At 41.2% G+C, this 17894-nt stretch overlaps 1 protein-coding gene across 1 annotated transcript in view; it reads left to right on the top strand.

The window, feature by feature from the left end:
- Window positions 1-17894, top strand: part of LOC140739442 (hepatitis A virus cellular receptor 1-like) — a 38121-nt gene that overhangs the window by 12435 nt on the left and 7792 nt on the right. The window contains exon 4 of the mRNA XM_073067737.1: window positions 14283-14359. Coding sequence (XP_072923838.1) covers window positions 14283-14359 — 77 coding nt within the window. The remainder of the gene's footprint in view (window positions 1-14282; window positions 14360-17894) is intronic.

Here is a 17894-nt window from a genome sequence, read left to right as displayed (position 1 = left end):
AATAGTGTTGTGGCCATTACCACCTACAGATTGAGATGCAGATTTTTGATTAAGACTGAATTTTTGGCAGGAAATGAGGTAATTGCTTGTTTTCTGAAATAATGCCTTGAGATCTTTTACATCCATCTCAGAAGCTACAAGTAAATTTTGCACCTGAAAATAGACTGTCATTTGTCTGGCTAGTTGAGTCTCTTGCGTCCAACTTGCATGGAGGACTCAACATTTAGGAACCTCTCTACACTGTTGAAACAGATCAGAATCGGATTAATTCTGATTAATGTAATGAAATCTGTTTTGTGGCAGCAGTACTGTACAAAGATGTTTATTTCAATAGTACAGTAAGTCCCTAGTCGAATGAGCCTGTGCCACCTAATTACACCATGTCATCAATTATCCATTCAGTAACAATGCAGAACCATGAAATATTTCTAGCTCAGGATGTGGTGCATCTTGGAGGAGTATCGACATGTGCTGTTGTTCCATGTAGCTGATGCTTGTACTTGGGTGATAGATGTCTTGGGTTTGAAAGCTGCTCTAGAAGTAGCTTAGGTGGGTAACCCCAGTTATGACACATAGCAGACACTGTGTGTCAATGGTGGAGAGAATGAGCATTTAAGATTGTGGATGGGATACCAATCAAAATCAGATATTCTGAATGGTGTCAAGCTTCTTGAAGGTTGATAGCACAGTACTCGTCCCAATGAGTGGAGAGTCCTAGAGTTATACACCATAGACTGAGGCCCCTCAGCCCCTCTACATTTTCATCCAAATCATTTATCTATACAGTATATCACAGGTAAGAGGTCACAACACTGATTCCTGTGGAACACCACTAGTCCCAGGCCCCCGTCAGAATAATATCCTTCAGCCACTATGCTCTGTCTTCTATGGCCAAGCTGATTTAATTTTTTTAAATCCAATCAACCAGGTCTCTGTAGATTCCCTGTTCCTTAATCTTCTAGATGAGCCTACCATGAAGCACCTTGTCATTCACTTTACTGAAGTTGACATAAACAACATCTATTTTCATTAAAAAAAAACCACAAACGTGTAAAACATTTTCATCTCCTCCTAGAGAAGGGTTTAGACTTGATCTCTTCTTATGAAATTAGGTGGGCAAGTGGTTGATTTGTTCAGTGGAGGGAGGAGCACTTTGTAATCACTGACCATAATTATATTAGTTTTTAAGATGACTCAATATAATGTTGTAAACTGGGGTAAGGCTTACTCTGGCGTCGGACAGGATTTATTAAAAGTTGATTGGAAGAGGATGTTTGCAGGTAAGGGGACATCTGACAAGTGGGAGATACTTCAATGTGTGTCAGAGACTTCAGCACCAGCAGATTCCAATTAGAGTGATATACAAGTCTGGTAAAATTAAGGGACCTGGTTGATAACATGTATGGAGGCAGCTGGCTTCAAGCAATTATTATTGAAGAATATATTCAAGAGTACTCATGAATTGAAATTACAAGGGCAGAAAGGAGCCATGCGATGTCTCTGGCTGATAAAATAAAGGAGATCATAAAAGATTCCAGAGTATACTGAGAATAAAAGAGCAGCTGGAGTAAGAATCGGTCCTCAATGGATCACTTGTAGTAATCTAAATGATGAGCCATGGAAATGGGTGAGGTCTTCACTGGAATTGGTACTGGTGTTTTTGTTGTCACATGTTGATACAGTGAAATGCTTCTCTTGCATACTGTTCATTAGATAATGTGGGGTCATATTGAAAACACTAACGTATATTTTTGTCTCTTGTGGAGAGTGACATGGAATTTAATGATTTCAAAGTTCAAAGTAAATTTTATTATCAAAGTACATATACATCATATACAGCTCCAAGATTCATCATGTGGGCATACTCTTTAAATCTATAGAATAGTAACTATAACAAAATTGATGAAAGATCAACCAGAAGCACAGAGCATACTCTGACTCTATACAAGATCAGTTCTGTATGGAGCTTGTTTGGACAAGTGACCAATGGGAATTATTGGTCCTAGGAAAGTATGCTTAGTGTAGTGGGTTTAGCTCATGATGTTGTAATTGCAATAGAGAAGACAAAACAAAAATCAATTTCCATTTATAACACAGGGTTGAGGGACTCAAAATTGCATCCTGTGCTGACACAAAAAGCATTGAACTTTGCAGTCAGAGCTGGCTAGTGTGGAAATAACAATGAACAGGCAGCATGAATTTCATGCATGACCTTTATTGGGTTAGCCTAGCTTGAGTAATTTGTGCAGATCTCGTTTTCCTGTGTTACCCACAAGATAAACATTTGCATTTTCTGAGGGGTTTCATATCCCCAAGGACAAAACCTGAACTCTAGTGGTTAACCGGTGGACAAATGTCATTGAAGTTGTCAGTTATGTGGAATTTGCTGTGTGATGGTCCTATGAGACAACTTCAGGAAAAATTGTTTTTGCTACTGGTTGGTCAGTCAGTCGCAATCTCCGCACATTCAAAGTTGCAGTTTGGAGTTGTGATAGTCTGCACTTGTTAGGACAGTGGCCTAGTTAGTCCATTTTGTCCAGGTCTGTTAATGGCTCCTACATTTAGCTGAGGTTCTCTGTGCAAGAAAAGCAAAGTGGGTCAGTCTTTACTTCACTCGTCAATTACCAAGATGATGAGCGGCTCAGTTCAGCAGTTCGATGCAGTGAAGATAACTGTTTATGTGTAATCTGCTCTACGGCCTTTTTTGAGGTGATTTATCCATTTTGATAATTAAACTTTGAAATAAACTTTGTTTTTAATTAGCTCTGGCTGCAACTGTTCTGCTTTGATGTACAAGAGGTATCAGATTGCAAAGAGTGGTGCCAGAAATTGGAATAAAGATCCTAATATAGCTTCACCTCTTCTGTGACATTGGACCTGATGTGTTTTACCAATGAGACTTTCAGACTGGTCACCCAAGAGTTTAAATCACATGTCAAGCATATAGTTTAAGTCACTGGCTGTGGAATTCTGGATAAGTAATCTTGGGACATGAAAATAAAACTGTAGATGCTAGAAAATATGAAATAATCTTATTTCTGATCTTGAGACATGATTGAATTTTATTCCAGCGCATCATGGAATTTAAAATCCCTTGATTTTAAAAGATCTGGAATAAAAAGCTAGCTTCTGAAATGAGGGGCCGTGAAAGTACTGGGATCTTAGAAAACCTAGCTGGTTCCATAAGTCCGCTGCTCTTGGCTAAATTGTTCTATGTATGACTGATAACCCACAGATGTGAGGTGATTGAAAAGGCCAAGTAACCCTTTGAGTTTACTGCAGTTAGGAATAGATAACAAATGCCAGCCTTGGCAACAATACCTACATAAAGTCAACGGAAAAAGAAATCAGCGGCCTTGTCCAAAATGATTGATTAGTGCAGAACAGGCCTACCTTTTGTGCACACACAATCTATCACATTTAAGTGTCTCCTAAAGCATTTGATTTCATAATCAAAACACACCAGTTCACCCACTACAGGGTGCATATCTCAAATCAGTGACTCAAGAGATGGATGGCTTCAGCTTAGAATGATTATCATTGAGTGTCTGTTAGGTTTATTATATAACTGAAGCCTCTCACTGACGTATCCAAATACAAAGAGCTTTTGTAAAGTTGGGGTTAAGTTGTGCTTAGTTTGAATCTAGAAAAATGCTGGTTCCCAGATTTCTCCATATTAGCTGCTTAATTCGTGTCACCATTTGGGAGCTTTCAGCAAAAGTACACAGTATTGGTGAGGCTCATTCTTTTTATAGGTACCCAGTGTTAGAACAACATAATGGATTACTCTTTATGTGCTTGTAAGTGAAACATTCAGCACTCAACACTATCTGGAGCATGAAAATGAGCGTTTAACTGTTAACACCACAGTTATAAATTATCCTTTGATCTATTTGTAGCACTTCCTCAGTAGCAAACTGACAAAGTAGCAGCAAGGCAGCTTAAAGAAGTCTTGGATATGCCCATTGGCCTACAGTTTGAAGGCGGCTTGTTTATTATAATTCAGGAGTCACTTCCTGATCTTCCCCAAGGACTTTCCGTTTCATCACAATACACAAGTGTGATGAAAAGCTCTCCAGTTGTCCGCAATGATTGCAACATCAGCAATTCTCAAATTCCAACACCTTCCAGAAAAAGACAGCTCTGTTGACTGGCACCCTATTGATCTCCCAAAATGTTCCTTTGTGTGCAGTGGTTGTGCTGTGTTCAGTGTGCCATCTACAAAATGCACTGCAGTTCCTCATCTATTATACAGTTCCTAAACGCACAAACTCTATCACCAACGAGAACAGACAACAGGTCTTTAAGAATTCTTTCATTCTCACTGGCTTTAAATCCTGTAAACCCCTTCCCGGCAGTACTGCCGGAGAACCTTTGCCAAAAGGACCGCAGTCACCAACAACATATTAAGTATGAGTTAGAAATAACAAGATTTTCCATTGAAATGAATCACTTGGCAAGGGGAAAGTGCTGACAAGTCATTTATCGAAGAGTCATAGAGCAATACATTACAGAAATAGGCCCATGTAGTCTTTTCTGAACTGTTAATCTGCCTAGTCACATGGACCCACACCAGAACCATAGCCCTCTGTACCCCTCCCATCCGTGTCGTCTTGGAGTACATAACAGAAATGGACCCAGTGGTTCAAGAGGCAGCTCATCATTATGTTCTCAAATGACAGTTTGGGATGGGCAATCACCAGATCACAAAAATGAGTTTAAAAAATGATTGCATTGTCCAACCAGTACAAACCACAGTTGTCATTAGCTTAATGATCCAGTAGAGGGCCAATGTACTTTGAGACCAGCACCGATTTAAAAGAAACTGCACAGACATTGGAGTGAGTGTCAGGCATTTTGTAAATTAAACTAATCTGGGAAACTGATGACCTTTCAAGTCATGCTTTGGAAAATGCACAGAGAAGATGAAAAGGGCCACCTACAGGATGCACTCAAAATTATCTGCTCCTAATTCATATGATTTTTGGAAATCAATGGCAGGGTTAAAGCCCAAAAGACATAATTAAAAGATCCTATATGAATGAACATAAATCTTTCCACACTGTATCCAATCAACTGCAAAACTAATCTCAAATTATTCAGTTTGGTACAATGGCATGACTTGCACCAATCTCTGCCAGTGAACAACTTCCAAATTCTTGGGTATTTACCACGGCTACACATCTCAAACTTGCAACCCACAGTTTGTACAAACACATAATTTTAATCTCAATAATTGGAAACATACATTTTAAAAGATTTGTTTATCTTTATAGCTGACTTTATCTTTCATAATCAACCAAATCTTTTGACTTACAAGCCAATGGAATATAAATGAACACCTCTTCCTTGATATGTTGCCCAGTTCAGGAGATGGCATAAAGAGGGACTCTGCATGATTGGTATGGAGCCAGGGCAGGGCCAAGAGCAGCAGATGGTAAGATCCCCTGGAAGTCATGATGTAACTGAGAACTTCAATTGTTCAGACCATGGAAATTGTTGTTTCATCTTCTTGAGCAGTCCTTCGGGTTCAGAATAAGTTGCTTCCACTCTGTTCCTGAGTATTTTGTGGTGACTGAGCCCACTATAGGTGATGCACACTGTGGGTATTTTTTCTCAAATGGTGTTGTCCTTCTATTGGTTGTGTAGGACTTCTGAAACATGGGCTCAGGATTCTCAGCTTTATCCCAATTGCACCTTCTCCACTGAGAGTGGTCATGGGCATGATTTCAGGAATGAAATGAGAATGTTGCAATATTTTCAGAGGCTTTGAAAAGTCTAATTTTTAAAAACTTCTGTATACTGCTGATCTGTTTCTTTTACAGTGCTGAACAGCATGTCTGCCATTGGATATGCAAACAATATAGTCTTCCCAATGAAGCCAACTGAAAATTAGTGGTTAAATACTGGGGATATAGGACTGGGAGAGGACATTGATTTTGGGTCTGTGTAATGAAGTGCTTGGTACACTATGAAGTCCAATGTAGCATTGTACTTGATGCCATAGAGCTGGGAGGAGTCTGGATCTAAGCTTGGCAGAGACTTTTGTATTAAATTCCTATTTCCATTGTGTAAGTGGTGATGAGCTCCACGCACAGACTTAGAGAATAAAAAGGCAGCTTGGATGCCCCATTTTTGCCAAGCATACGTCACTGTGCAGTCTAGTATGAAGTGTCTAATAGTTGCCATTGTAGCTTCACCTGCAGGCTGATTGGGTGCAGGCCACGAAAACCCAGATTGTCTCATCAGGAGGCAGGGGTGAAGTCCCAGATTTTGAGGACCGCCCAGGTACTGGTTTCATCAACTTGGACTTGGCCCCTTTGAAGAAGTTTGCACTAATTCACCTTGATGAAGTGCTTTGAGGTTGGTCATGAAGCATATCAGCTCCTGCCTGAGGGGTGACCTGGATCTGTTCCAATTTGCCTGCTGTCACAACAGATCAACAGCAGATGCCATTTCATTGCCTCTTCACTCAGCTCTGGAACACCTGGCCAATGAAAGTGCATACATCGGGATGTTCTTCATTGACTATCATCCCCTTGAAACTCATCACTAAACTGCATGACCTGGGCCTCAGCACCCCCCTGTACAACTGGATCACTGTCAGGCAACTGTTAGTACAGATCAGCAACAGCATCTGCTCCACATACACCATCAGCACAGGTGCACTGCAGGCTTGTGTGCTTAGCCCCCTAGTTCTACTCGCTTTATAATTATGACTGTGGCTAAGCGCAGCTCCAATGCTATATTTACATGACACTACTAATGTGGCTGAATCAAAGGTGGTGATGAATCAGCACATAGGAGGGAGACTGAAAATCTGTTTGAGTGGTACCACAACAACAACCTCTCACTCAATGTCAGCAAAACTAGAGCTGATTATTCACTACAGGAAGAAACAGCTAACAGTCCATGAGCCATTCCTCATTAGGGACTGGAGCTGGAGAGGGTCAGCAAATTTAAGTTCCTTGCTGTTAACATATCAGAGGATCTGTCTTAAGATGGTGCCGGTGAACTATAGCAACTTTCTGTGGGCTATGTACAATACTTGTGCATATACCTCTGTTGAAGAACTCTCACCACTATCTGCAGCATGTATTTTCCCTTTAAGCAATGTACTTTTAAATCAACTTATGAACTACAGATTTCATGATCTTCTGAAGGTCTCCGTGAACATAACTGTTCAGCAAGCAAGTACAGCACCTTTAAGTGGCTGAAGGTTTATTGGCATGGTTGTAAGTGAGGTGGGGGTGGGCTCCAAGCCAGAATGAAAGAGAAGAATGAGACCTCCTCTACCCAGCATCTTGTTAGCAAATGTGCAGTCACTGGAGAGCAAGATTGCTATATCAGAAGAAAATGAGATTGTTGTTGTACGTTTGACTGAGAAATAGCTTGCTCCCAGCACGCCAGATAAGGTCATCAGACCCAAAAGCTTCTCCATTCACAGGATGGACTGAACGGTTCATTTGGAAAAGACAGAAGGTGTACATGGGTGTTTCATGATAAACTCCTGGTGGTGCGCTGATGTGGTGGTTTTATTGAACTCATGTTTCCCCAGCCTTGAATATTCAATGATCAAATGCTATCCATTCCATTTACCTAGGAAGTTCCCATCCATGATTTTTACTGGGGTTTACATATAATCAAGCTGACTATAATCAACGCTTGAAACACTGAACAATGCCGTCTCCAAACAAGAAACAGTCCAATCCAATGCATTTAAAATCCTAGTCGGGGACTTAGACCAGGCTTGTTTGAAGAAATCCCTGCCCAATTACCATCAGCATATAACCTGTAGCACTAGAGGTCTCAACACATTAGACTAGTGCTATAAGATAATGAATGCCTACCATTCTATGCCCAGACTTTGTTTTGGTAAAATGATCACTTGGCTGTCCTTCTCCTACCTCCATACAGACAGAGGTTAAAGAGCAAAGTTCCAGATATTAGGACAACCAAGAGAGCGTCATGGGAGGCAGACGAGCAGGTATAGGATTGCTTCAAGTTGGTGGAGTGGGCTGTGTTCAAGGACTCATCTGTGGATCATGGTTGTCACAGACTTTATATAAAGAAAAGTCATAGACAAGTGTTTCCCCTCACAATCATTCAGAGTCTTCTCCAACCAGAAGCCCTGGATGAACCATGAGATCCACAATCTGGTGAGGGGTTAAATCTGTGGCATTCAAGTCTGATGACCAAGAAATTTACAAGAGGTCCAGGTACAATATCTAGAAGGCCATCTCATGGACTAGTGGCAATTCTGGACTAAACTTGAATCAATGAAGGATGCTTGGCAGATATGGCAGGGCTTAAATGCTGTCACCTCATAAAGTAAAGCCAGCAAAATGGAAGACAACAGAGCTTTGCTTCCAGATGAGCTCAATGCCTTTTATGCTTCGACCCTCAAACGTGGATGAGCCATCGCAAACTCCCACAGTTCCCAACAATCCTGTGATTTCTGTCTGAGGCTGACATGAGAGCAGCCTTCAGGAGGGTGAACATACGAGAAGCTGAAATGGGGCACTTGGCCAAGTACTAAAGGTCTGTGCTGATCAACTGTCTGGAGGGTTCACTGAGATCTTTATCCTCTCGCTTTGGTAGTTGGAGATACCAGCAGGATTCACTTATACCAGTGCCTAAGAAAAATGTGATAACCTGCCTCAATACCAATCATCAAAAGTTCTTGCATTCACAGTGATGAAGTGTATTGAAGTTTGGTGATGAAATGTATCAACTCCTGGCTGAGAGGTGATTTGGATCTGCTCTAATTTGCTTACCAGGTCTTCACTCAACCCTGGAACATCTGGGCAGTAAAGATACATGCATCAGGATGCTCTTTATTGACTACAGATTGGCATTCGATACCATCATCACCTCAAAACTAATCAATAAGTTTCAAGACCATGGCTTTAATACCTCCTTGTGCAATTGGAGACTTGATTTCTTCACTTGCAGATCTCAGTCAGTTCGGATTGGCAACATCTCCTTCACAACCTCCATCAGCAAAAAGCAAGGCTGTGTGCTTAGCCGCCTTCTCTGCTCACTTCACCCTTGTGACTGTGTGGCTAAGCACAGCTCCAATGCCATATTCAAACTTGCTGACACAGAATCAAAAGTAGCGACAAATCAGCTTATAGGAGGGAGACTGAAAATCTAGTGTTCTAACAGCCTCTTGCACAATGTCAGCAAGACCAAGGAACTGATAATTGACTTCAGGGGGAGGAGACTAGAGGGCTATGAGCCAGTCCTCAGCAGAGGTGGAGAAGGTCAGCAACTTTAATTTCCTCGGTGTTATCACTTTGGAGGGCCTGTCCTGGGCCCAGCACGTAAGTGCAATTATGAAGAAAGCACAACAACGCTTCTACTTCCTTAGAAGCTTGTGAAGATTTGGCAACACATCTAAAACTTTGACAAACTTCTATAGATGCTTGGTGGAGTGTATATTGACTGGATGCACGTCAGACTGGTATGGAAGCACTAATGCCCTTGAATGGGAAAATCCTAGAAAAAGTAGTGGATTATGGCTCAGTTCATCATGGGTAAAGTGCTCCCTACCACTGAGCACATTAGCATGGAGCTTTGTCACAAAAAAGCAGCATCCATTATCAGGGACACCCACCACCCAGGTAATGACTTCTCCGTGCTGCCATCAGAAAGAGGAAACAGGGGCCCGGGGCTCTCACCACCGGGCTGAAGAACAGTTAGTTTCCCTCAGCCATCAGGCTCTTGAACCAAAGTGGATAACTTCATTTTCACTTGCCCCATCATTGAAAAGTTCCCACAACCTTAGGACTCTTCATCTCATGTTCTTGATATCTATTGATTTGTTTTTGTATTTACAGTTTATTGTCTTTTGCACACTGGTTGAATGCCCAAGTTGGTGTGGTCTTTCATTGATTCTATTATGGTTTGTTGGATTTATTGAGTATGCCCACAAGAAAATCTCACGGTTGTATGTGATAACACATGTGCTTTAGTAACAAATTTATTTTGAACTTTCTGCTGGGACCAGTATGCATGTTATCACACAAAGCATGACAGCACCTCTTCTTTCTTAGAAGTGTGCTCACATTTGGTGTGTCACCAAAACTTTGACAAGCCTCTATAGCTGTACAGTGGGTAATATCCTAACAGGTTGCATCATAGCCTGGTATGGACACACCAATGAACAGGAAAGGGAAAGGCTTCAGAAAACGGTGGATGTAGCCCAGTGCATCACAGGCAAAGCCTTCCTGACCATTGAGTGTATTTACATAGAAGCTGCCACAAGAAAGCAGTATCTATCAAAGTTCAAAGTAAGTTTATCATCTGGGTATGTATACCTTACAATGATTCATTTTCATTGCAGGTGTTTTCAGGAAAAATAAAGAAATACAATAGGATTTACAAACAATGCAGAGATAAAGAGTGGCAGGCAATTAATGTGCAAAGGAAGACAAATTGTACAGATATAAAACTAAGAACATGAGTTGTAAAGAGTGAGTCTGATTACAGGCCCCCACCATCTAGGCCATGCCTTTTCTCCACTACCATCTGGCAGGTACAGAACCCTTGGGTCTCATGCCACCAAGTTCTGGTAGTTAGTCCTTGCAGGCTCCTGAGCCAGTGTGATTAGCTTCATTCACCACCACTCTGCAGGTCAGATCATCAGTTCAGACTCACTTCCAAGGACTCTCGTCATTATTTTTATTTGCAGAATTTGTTTCCTTTTGCACATTGGTTGTTTGTCTGTCTTTATGTGTGTAGTTTTCCCATAAAATTCTACTTTTCCTTGTAAATGCCTGCAAGAAAATTAATCTTAAGGTAATATATCATAACATACTTATTTTGATAATAAGTTTATTTGAACTTTGAATTACCCTGCCACTGGCACTGGGCCAGAATCCTCACCATTGCTCATCAGCAACCTGCCATAGTGCTGTAGCCAACGTTGAGATGATGTAGTCATCCCGAGGTCATCTGCAGTTGGCGCCGTAAGTCACCAACTTTCCAGCAATAGTACAGCATCGCTGGGATGAAGGAGACACAGAGGCCCACAGAGACTGGTGTCCCAATGAGACCAGTGGACCCCTCTATGAAATGTAGTGATACTTTGTTTCTAAATTTTGGTTTAAAAGCTTATTTTTTGGTAACTTCTGTTTTTGTAATGTTGACTGGGGAGAAAGAAAGATTGTGTGAAAATGGGAAGCGAAGGTGTAAGATTGTTGCTGAATAGTGGCTGAATTAAATTCTGCCTTTATACCTCAAGCCTTATTGCAGTAATCATGAAACTACCATATTAGTCATAAAAGCACGTGTATCATGAACATCCTTCTGGAAAGGAAATCTGTCACTCTTACCCAGTCTGAGTGACTCCCCAGAGATTGACTCTCCCCTCTATTGTAAAGCTGCAGTAACGTTCTAAAGATTACTGGATGAGAAGCTGGAAGTGTGGACTATTGTCCGTCAGTAGATGCACTGTGGAGATCATTCTGACTGGCTGCATCACTGTCTGGTATGGGGGTGGGTTCTACTGCACAGGATCGAAGTAAGCTGCAGAGAGTTATAAACTCAGCCAGCTCCATCATGGGCACGAGCCTAACTAGCATTAAGAACATCTTCAAAAGACAATGCCTTAAGAAGGACCACCATCATCCAGATCACGCCTTGTTCTTGTAGCTACCATCAGGAAGGAGGTACAGAAGCCAGAAGGCACATACTCAATAATTCAGGAAAAACTTCTTCCCCTCTGCCGTTCGATTTCTGAATGGACATTGAACCCATGGACACTATCTCACTTTTTTATTTCTATTTTACTGTAACTATATATTTACTGTAATTCATGTTTTATCTCGTTAAGCATTCAATTCTACTGCTGCAACGACAACAAACTTCCTGACGTATGCTGGTGATGTTAACTCTGATTCTCGTTAGTTTTGGAGGTGTGTTGGAGTGTTTTTCCCAGGATGGAGGTGTTGTGTATGTAAAGGTAGGGGGGATGTTTAAAGGAGATTTACAAGGAGAATGGCAGATGCTTGAAATGCACTGCTGAGGGAAGTTGTAGAAGCAGATACATGATCAACATTTAGACAAGTACATGAACAGCCAGGGAATGAAGGGATACATACCACACGGAGGAAGATGGGATTGGTTTGGTTGGCACAGAAATCATGGGGCAAAGGGCCTGTTCCTGTACTGTAATGTTCTATATTCTGGGTTCACATCCATCACGGTGGATGGAATACTTGGATTTAAGCAATTAAGTAAATACTTATTTTACTTTTTAAACCTTGTTTCAATAATGATGTAACTGTAATTTTGGTTTTTTTTTTAAAAACATCTGATTCACAAGTGATTTTCAGTAAAGAAGATCTGCCATCCTTATCCAGTCTAGGTGTGTCTCCAGAGGTTGATTCTTAACCATCTCCTCATCTCTGGGACAATTAAGAATAAGCATTCTATGTGAATAATTAAATTCTAAAAAATTTTCATCCTCTTGCTCCTTAGAATGGTGAGGTGTCAGAAACCATTGTGTTACTTGAGCCTGTGAGAGTGGCAAGAACAACAGTGGTCCCAGCTGTATTGTTACTTGTCATGGTGGCTTAAATGTAGAAGGCATTGTGAGATCAGTATGTAGGATTGTACTAGTTTGCTGTTTATGATTGCTGAATGTTGAGGAAATTAAATTCCTGAGCAACACACACAAAATGCTGGAGGAACTCAGCAGGTCAGGCAGCCTCTATAGAGATGAATAAGCAGACAATGTTTTGGGCCGAGACCCTCCTTCAGGACTGAAAAGGAAGGGGGAAGAGCCCAGAGTAAAATGGTGGGTAGGGGAAGGAGGCTAACTAGAAAGTGATAGCTGAAGCCAAGTGGGTAAGAAAGGTAAAGTGCTGGAGAGAAAGGAATCTGATAGGAGAGTGGGCTACAGGAGAAGGGGAAGGAGGAGAGGACCCAGGAGGTAACGATAGGCAGCTGAGAAGTGGTAATAGGCAAGGGTGGGGAATAGAGAAAGGTGGGGGGGGGGATTTTTTTTTATCGGAAGGAGAAATTGATATTCATGCCATCAGGTTGGAGGTTACCCAGACAGGACATAAGGTGTTGCTGCTCCACCTAGAGTAGTGGCCCATATCAGAATGGGAGTTAAAATGTCTGGCTATCGGGAAGTCTGTTTCTGGCAGGTGGAGTGGAGGCGGTCGATGAAGCGGATCCTCAATTTACGATGGGTTTCACCAATGTAGAGGAGGCCACACCAGGAGCACCAGACACGAAAAATGACACCAGCAGATGTTGCTTCACCTGGAAGGACTGTTTGGGGCACCTGAATGGAAGGGAGGGGAGGAGGTGAATGGGCAGGTGTAGCAGTTAGGCTGCTTGCAGGTGCCAGGAGGGAGATTAGTGGGGAGGAACGAATGGACAAGGGAAACTGTGGAGGTGAGTCTTCTTGTTTTCGTTATACAGGAGAGCTGGCATATAGGAATTCATGGCAAATGTAAATACAGGCAAAGATACTCAGAACCTGAGGAAGCATGTAGTTCCTCATAGTTGCATATTGAATCTCCCTGATGAATTCCAGCTGGAAGAATGCGATATCTCATTGACTATCCTCGTGCAACAACAGTTGCCAATTATATCTCCTTCTCCGGCCTGGAAGAAGATTTGGCCACTGAATAGCCACCGGCAGACTCGTCCTTGCTGAGTTTGTAGCTGTGGGCTGACAGAGTTCAGAAAGGTTCTTGCATGGATATGAATTCTCCCTCTTCCACTGCCACCAGCATGGCCTGTGCTGAATGACTACTGCTCATCTGTCCAGTCATGGTGTATTTCAGTGGAAACCAATTGCACATATGGGAGCAGCTAGTTTGTGCAGGAAGTCAGTGGTAAATAAAATGTCCTTCAGTGGCTGACACATTTCTCTGTGCCAAAATAATACCAGATCCAATTTTATGAAGGTATAAGTATAAATTAATTGCACTAACAGCCAGAAGATGTAATCCAAGAAGCCAATTTATAGGTAGTTGATGAGCAGTGCGCAGTCTTGTCTTTGGTAGTTTTACAAAAATGAAGCACCATGATTGGCCTATAGCTCCTATGGCCCAGCACCACAAACTGGATGGGGGTGGAGATGCTGTAAACAAAATCCAGCGGCAAGATCTGCTTTAAAGCAACACAAATATAATTTCTTTTAGGCATTATTTTGACAATTGTTTTTACAATGAATCTTCGACAATAGTAATGTTTTGGCACTTTGGTACAAAGCAGCCTTCCAATGCTTAACTTGATTTTTTTTTCTCTCTCTGAAGCTTCTTCAGCTGGAATGACCGAAGGAATTCTGAGCTCAGCAGCTACTACCAATAAGCATACAACTACGCATAATAATGTAAGCATACATCAAACATTCAAACTGCTTGACAGCTAAAGCATTTCTAAAATATTGTATATTCTATTGCAGGTGTTTGAATGGGTGCTGTATTAAATTGGTCTCTCAGCAACGATTAAGCACTATATATTGATTTATTGGCCTTGTGGCAAAATTCTACAAAAGGAGAATGGAATCCTTAGTACAAACTTTAGAAGGTTTGAAGAGTTAGTTGCAGTTCAGCACAGCCATCGTGGGCCAAAGGATCCAGTCCTGTGCTGTACTATGTTGTATGAAAATCTGTGGATCCACTTCCAGGTTCTTCAAATGCCCAGGGTGCACTGCCCACAGTTTTAAAAAAAATGGAAGCCTTTGTTACTCAACTCAGTGAGGCCCTGATTGAAGGAAATCTATCGCAGTCAGTTTCTTTTTTACCCCAGTACTGGTGTCAGTGTCCCATGAATTGAAACCTATTCTGCTCATGCTAATATTTGAGCCAGTCATTTAATTCCCTACTTCTTTCTTCCTTCCTCCTCTCCATGCATCTTCTTACTCTGACTTCTCTCCTCCTTCTCTAGTCCCGATGAAGGGTCTTGGTCTGAAATGTCAACTGTTTACTCTTTTCCATAGCTGCTGCCTGGCCTGCTGAGTTCCTCTAGCATTTTGTGTATGTTGCTTTGGATTTCCAGCATCTGCAGAATTTTTTTTGTCCTTAATTCCCTAATCATATTTACCTTGGATGAATTCGCACACGACTTGGGTGATAATCCAGAGATTAACATCTTTGTGGGTTTGATTTCTTATTTGAAGTCTAGCTGCTCAAATACTTTATCCTTTTTCCTGTTGTATCATTGTTTCCCACCTGGACTACAACAACAGGTTCTTTCCCTTCCTGCTCCAAGTTCCTCAGCCTCAAGAGTTGCCCATAACCCAGGCACAGAACAGGCACATATATTCAGGACTCATGCTTGCAACCACAGAAAATGATATCTACTCTCATATCTGTACTGTTCTATTCCACTACTTTTCTTTCCAGTCCTTTATCTTGAATGGTTTCTGTGCATCTGTACTGTGGCCACACTGTTCAGCTACCCTACATCCTGAATCAAAGTATCTGGATGACAAGTCACACTGTCTGAACCTAGATGACAGCTCATCAATTCAGAGCTGAAATTATGCACACTTGCTATATGTACAGTCTCCATGGATCCCAATGACTTCCATCTGTCCTGCCATGTCTGTCTTAAAAATCATTGAGCTTAAGTAATGTATTTAATTTTACTGCTACCTTAAACTCACCAAAGACCTCAGACATTGCACTTGCTAAAATCACACTGTAGTTTTAGGTAGGTAGAGGCATGATGTATATTCCCATGAGGCATTGTGGGTTCAATTAACCAGTTCTAGCAGGTTATTTAGTTACAGTACTTGGTATACTAAAGGCTATTTTATATTGCTTCAATGTATCCTACAAGTTAAGCAATTTTAACTAAAACCGAACAAATAAATCCATGCTTGGATAAAATGCTTGATTTCAGGAAGAAACATTCTTTAACCAAATTAGAAGGTATTTAAAAAAATATATTAATAGTTAAAGAATTTCTTTTACATTACATTCTGAATTGCTGTTTTTTTTGATTTGGGCTCAGGCATGTTGAAAGAAGTATATGCTGAGAGTTGAGGAAGGAAAACAATTCTCAAAACTAATTTAATATTGAGCCCAATTTGCACCCAGACAATGATCAAAACAAAAATTTTACCTGGATATTGAAGAGGTTAATATGTGGTACCTGAAAAATAGAGGTGGGGAGCTTCACCATATAAATGTTTCAAATGTTACCATTGTTGTGGAAAGCTTCATAAGCCTACCTGTGTTAACCACATTCTACCTACACAGGTTCCCTTCTACTTGGCTTGTTCTATTTGAGGTGTCACAGAATTATATATATTTAAAGGGAGAGAAAATGGTTTCTGTCCAACTGGGATGCCTAATATTGATGTCAGCATATGGAATCTTCTTTAAATTTTCAGTAATTTACAATTGGGGAACAGCAAATTTCTCTTCATCATTAGTGTATGAAGAGTGTAATCAAAAGGACTTGCAGCCCTACATCATGCAGCTTCTGAGATTGAGAATTCATTGGGATTGCAATCAGTCATAGAGAGAAACTGACAATTCTTTCTTTACAGGAGGAATATAATTATCTTTCTCTCATAAAATACACTTGGTGGCCTTGTCAGACATGTTGGATCTTTCTGAATTAAATGAACAAGTACAATTATAATGAAAGATACAAAAGTTGGGCCTGATTATATTCAATGAGGGCATTAAATGGAGATGGCTGAAGAGATTGAATGAAGAAGATCGAAACTGAGTTTTATTGTGATCAGTGGATCCAGCATAAAGGGCCATTAGACTGAGCATCAGATGTCAAATTTAGCACACAAGAGGTTAGTTAAACTAATATGGATGTGATCTGTGAAATCTATTTAGAGAAAGATAAAACATAAGAAATGGGAGGAGGAGTAGGCCATCTGGCCCATCGAGCCTGCCCCACCATTCAATAAGATCATGGTTGATCTGTCCGTAAACTCAGTTCCATCTACCTGCCTTTTCCCCATAACCCTTAATTCCCCTATGTAAAAATGTATCTAACTGTATTTTAAATATATTTATTGACGAAACCTCAACTGCTTCCCTGGGCAGAGAATTCCACAGATTCACCACTCTCTGAGAAAAACAGTTTCTCCTCATCTCTGTCCTAAATCTTCTCCCCGAATCTTGAGGCAATGTCCCCTAGTTCTATTCTCACCTGCCAATGGAAACAACTTTCCTACTTCTATCTCATCTATCCCTTTCAAAATTTTGTATGTTTCAATAAAATCCCCTCTCATTCTTCTGAATTCCAGAGACTATAGTCCCAGGTGACTCAATCTCTCCTCGTAGGTTAATCACTTCATCTATGGAATCAACCTGGTGAACCGCCTCTGCACCGCCTCCAAAGTCAGTCTATCCTTCCTCAAGTATGGAGACCAGGACTGCACACAGTACTCCAGGTGTGGCCTCACCAGTACCCTGTATAGTTGCAGCATGACCTCCCTGCTCTTGAATTCAATCCCTCTAGCAATGAAGGCCAACATTCCGTTTGCCTTCTTAATAACCTATTGTACCTGCAAGCCAGCTTTTTTGCAATTCATGCACAAGCACTCCCAAGTCCCTCTGCACAACAGCATGCTGCAATCTTTCACCATTTAAATAATAATCTGCCCTTCTATTATTCCTTCCAAAGTGGATGATCTCGCATTTACCAATGTTGTATTCCATCTGCCAGACCTTGGCCCACTCACCTAACCTATCTATATCCCTCTGCAGACTCTCCACATCCTCTGTACAATTTGCTTTTCCACTCAGTTTAGTGTCATCAGCAAATTTTGCTATGCTACTCTCAGTCCCCTCTTCCAAATCATCAATGTAAATGGTAAACGGCTGCGTGCCCAGCACCGGCCCCCACGGCCCCTCACCACAGACTGCCAACTGAAGAAACACCCATTCGTA

This window comes from Hemitrygon akajei, chromosome 15, assembly GCF_048418815.1.
Source record: "Hemitrygon akajei chromosome 15, sHemAka1.3, whole genome shotgun sequence".
Classification (NCBI taxonomy): domain Eukaryota; kingdom Metazoa; phylum Chordata; class Chondrichthyes; order Myliobatiformes; family Dasyatidae; genus Hemitrygon; species Hemitrygon akajei.
This window is presented reverse-complemented; position numbering and strand designations above follow the sequence as displayed.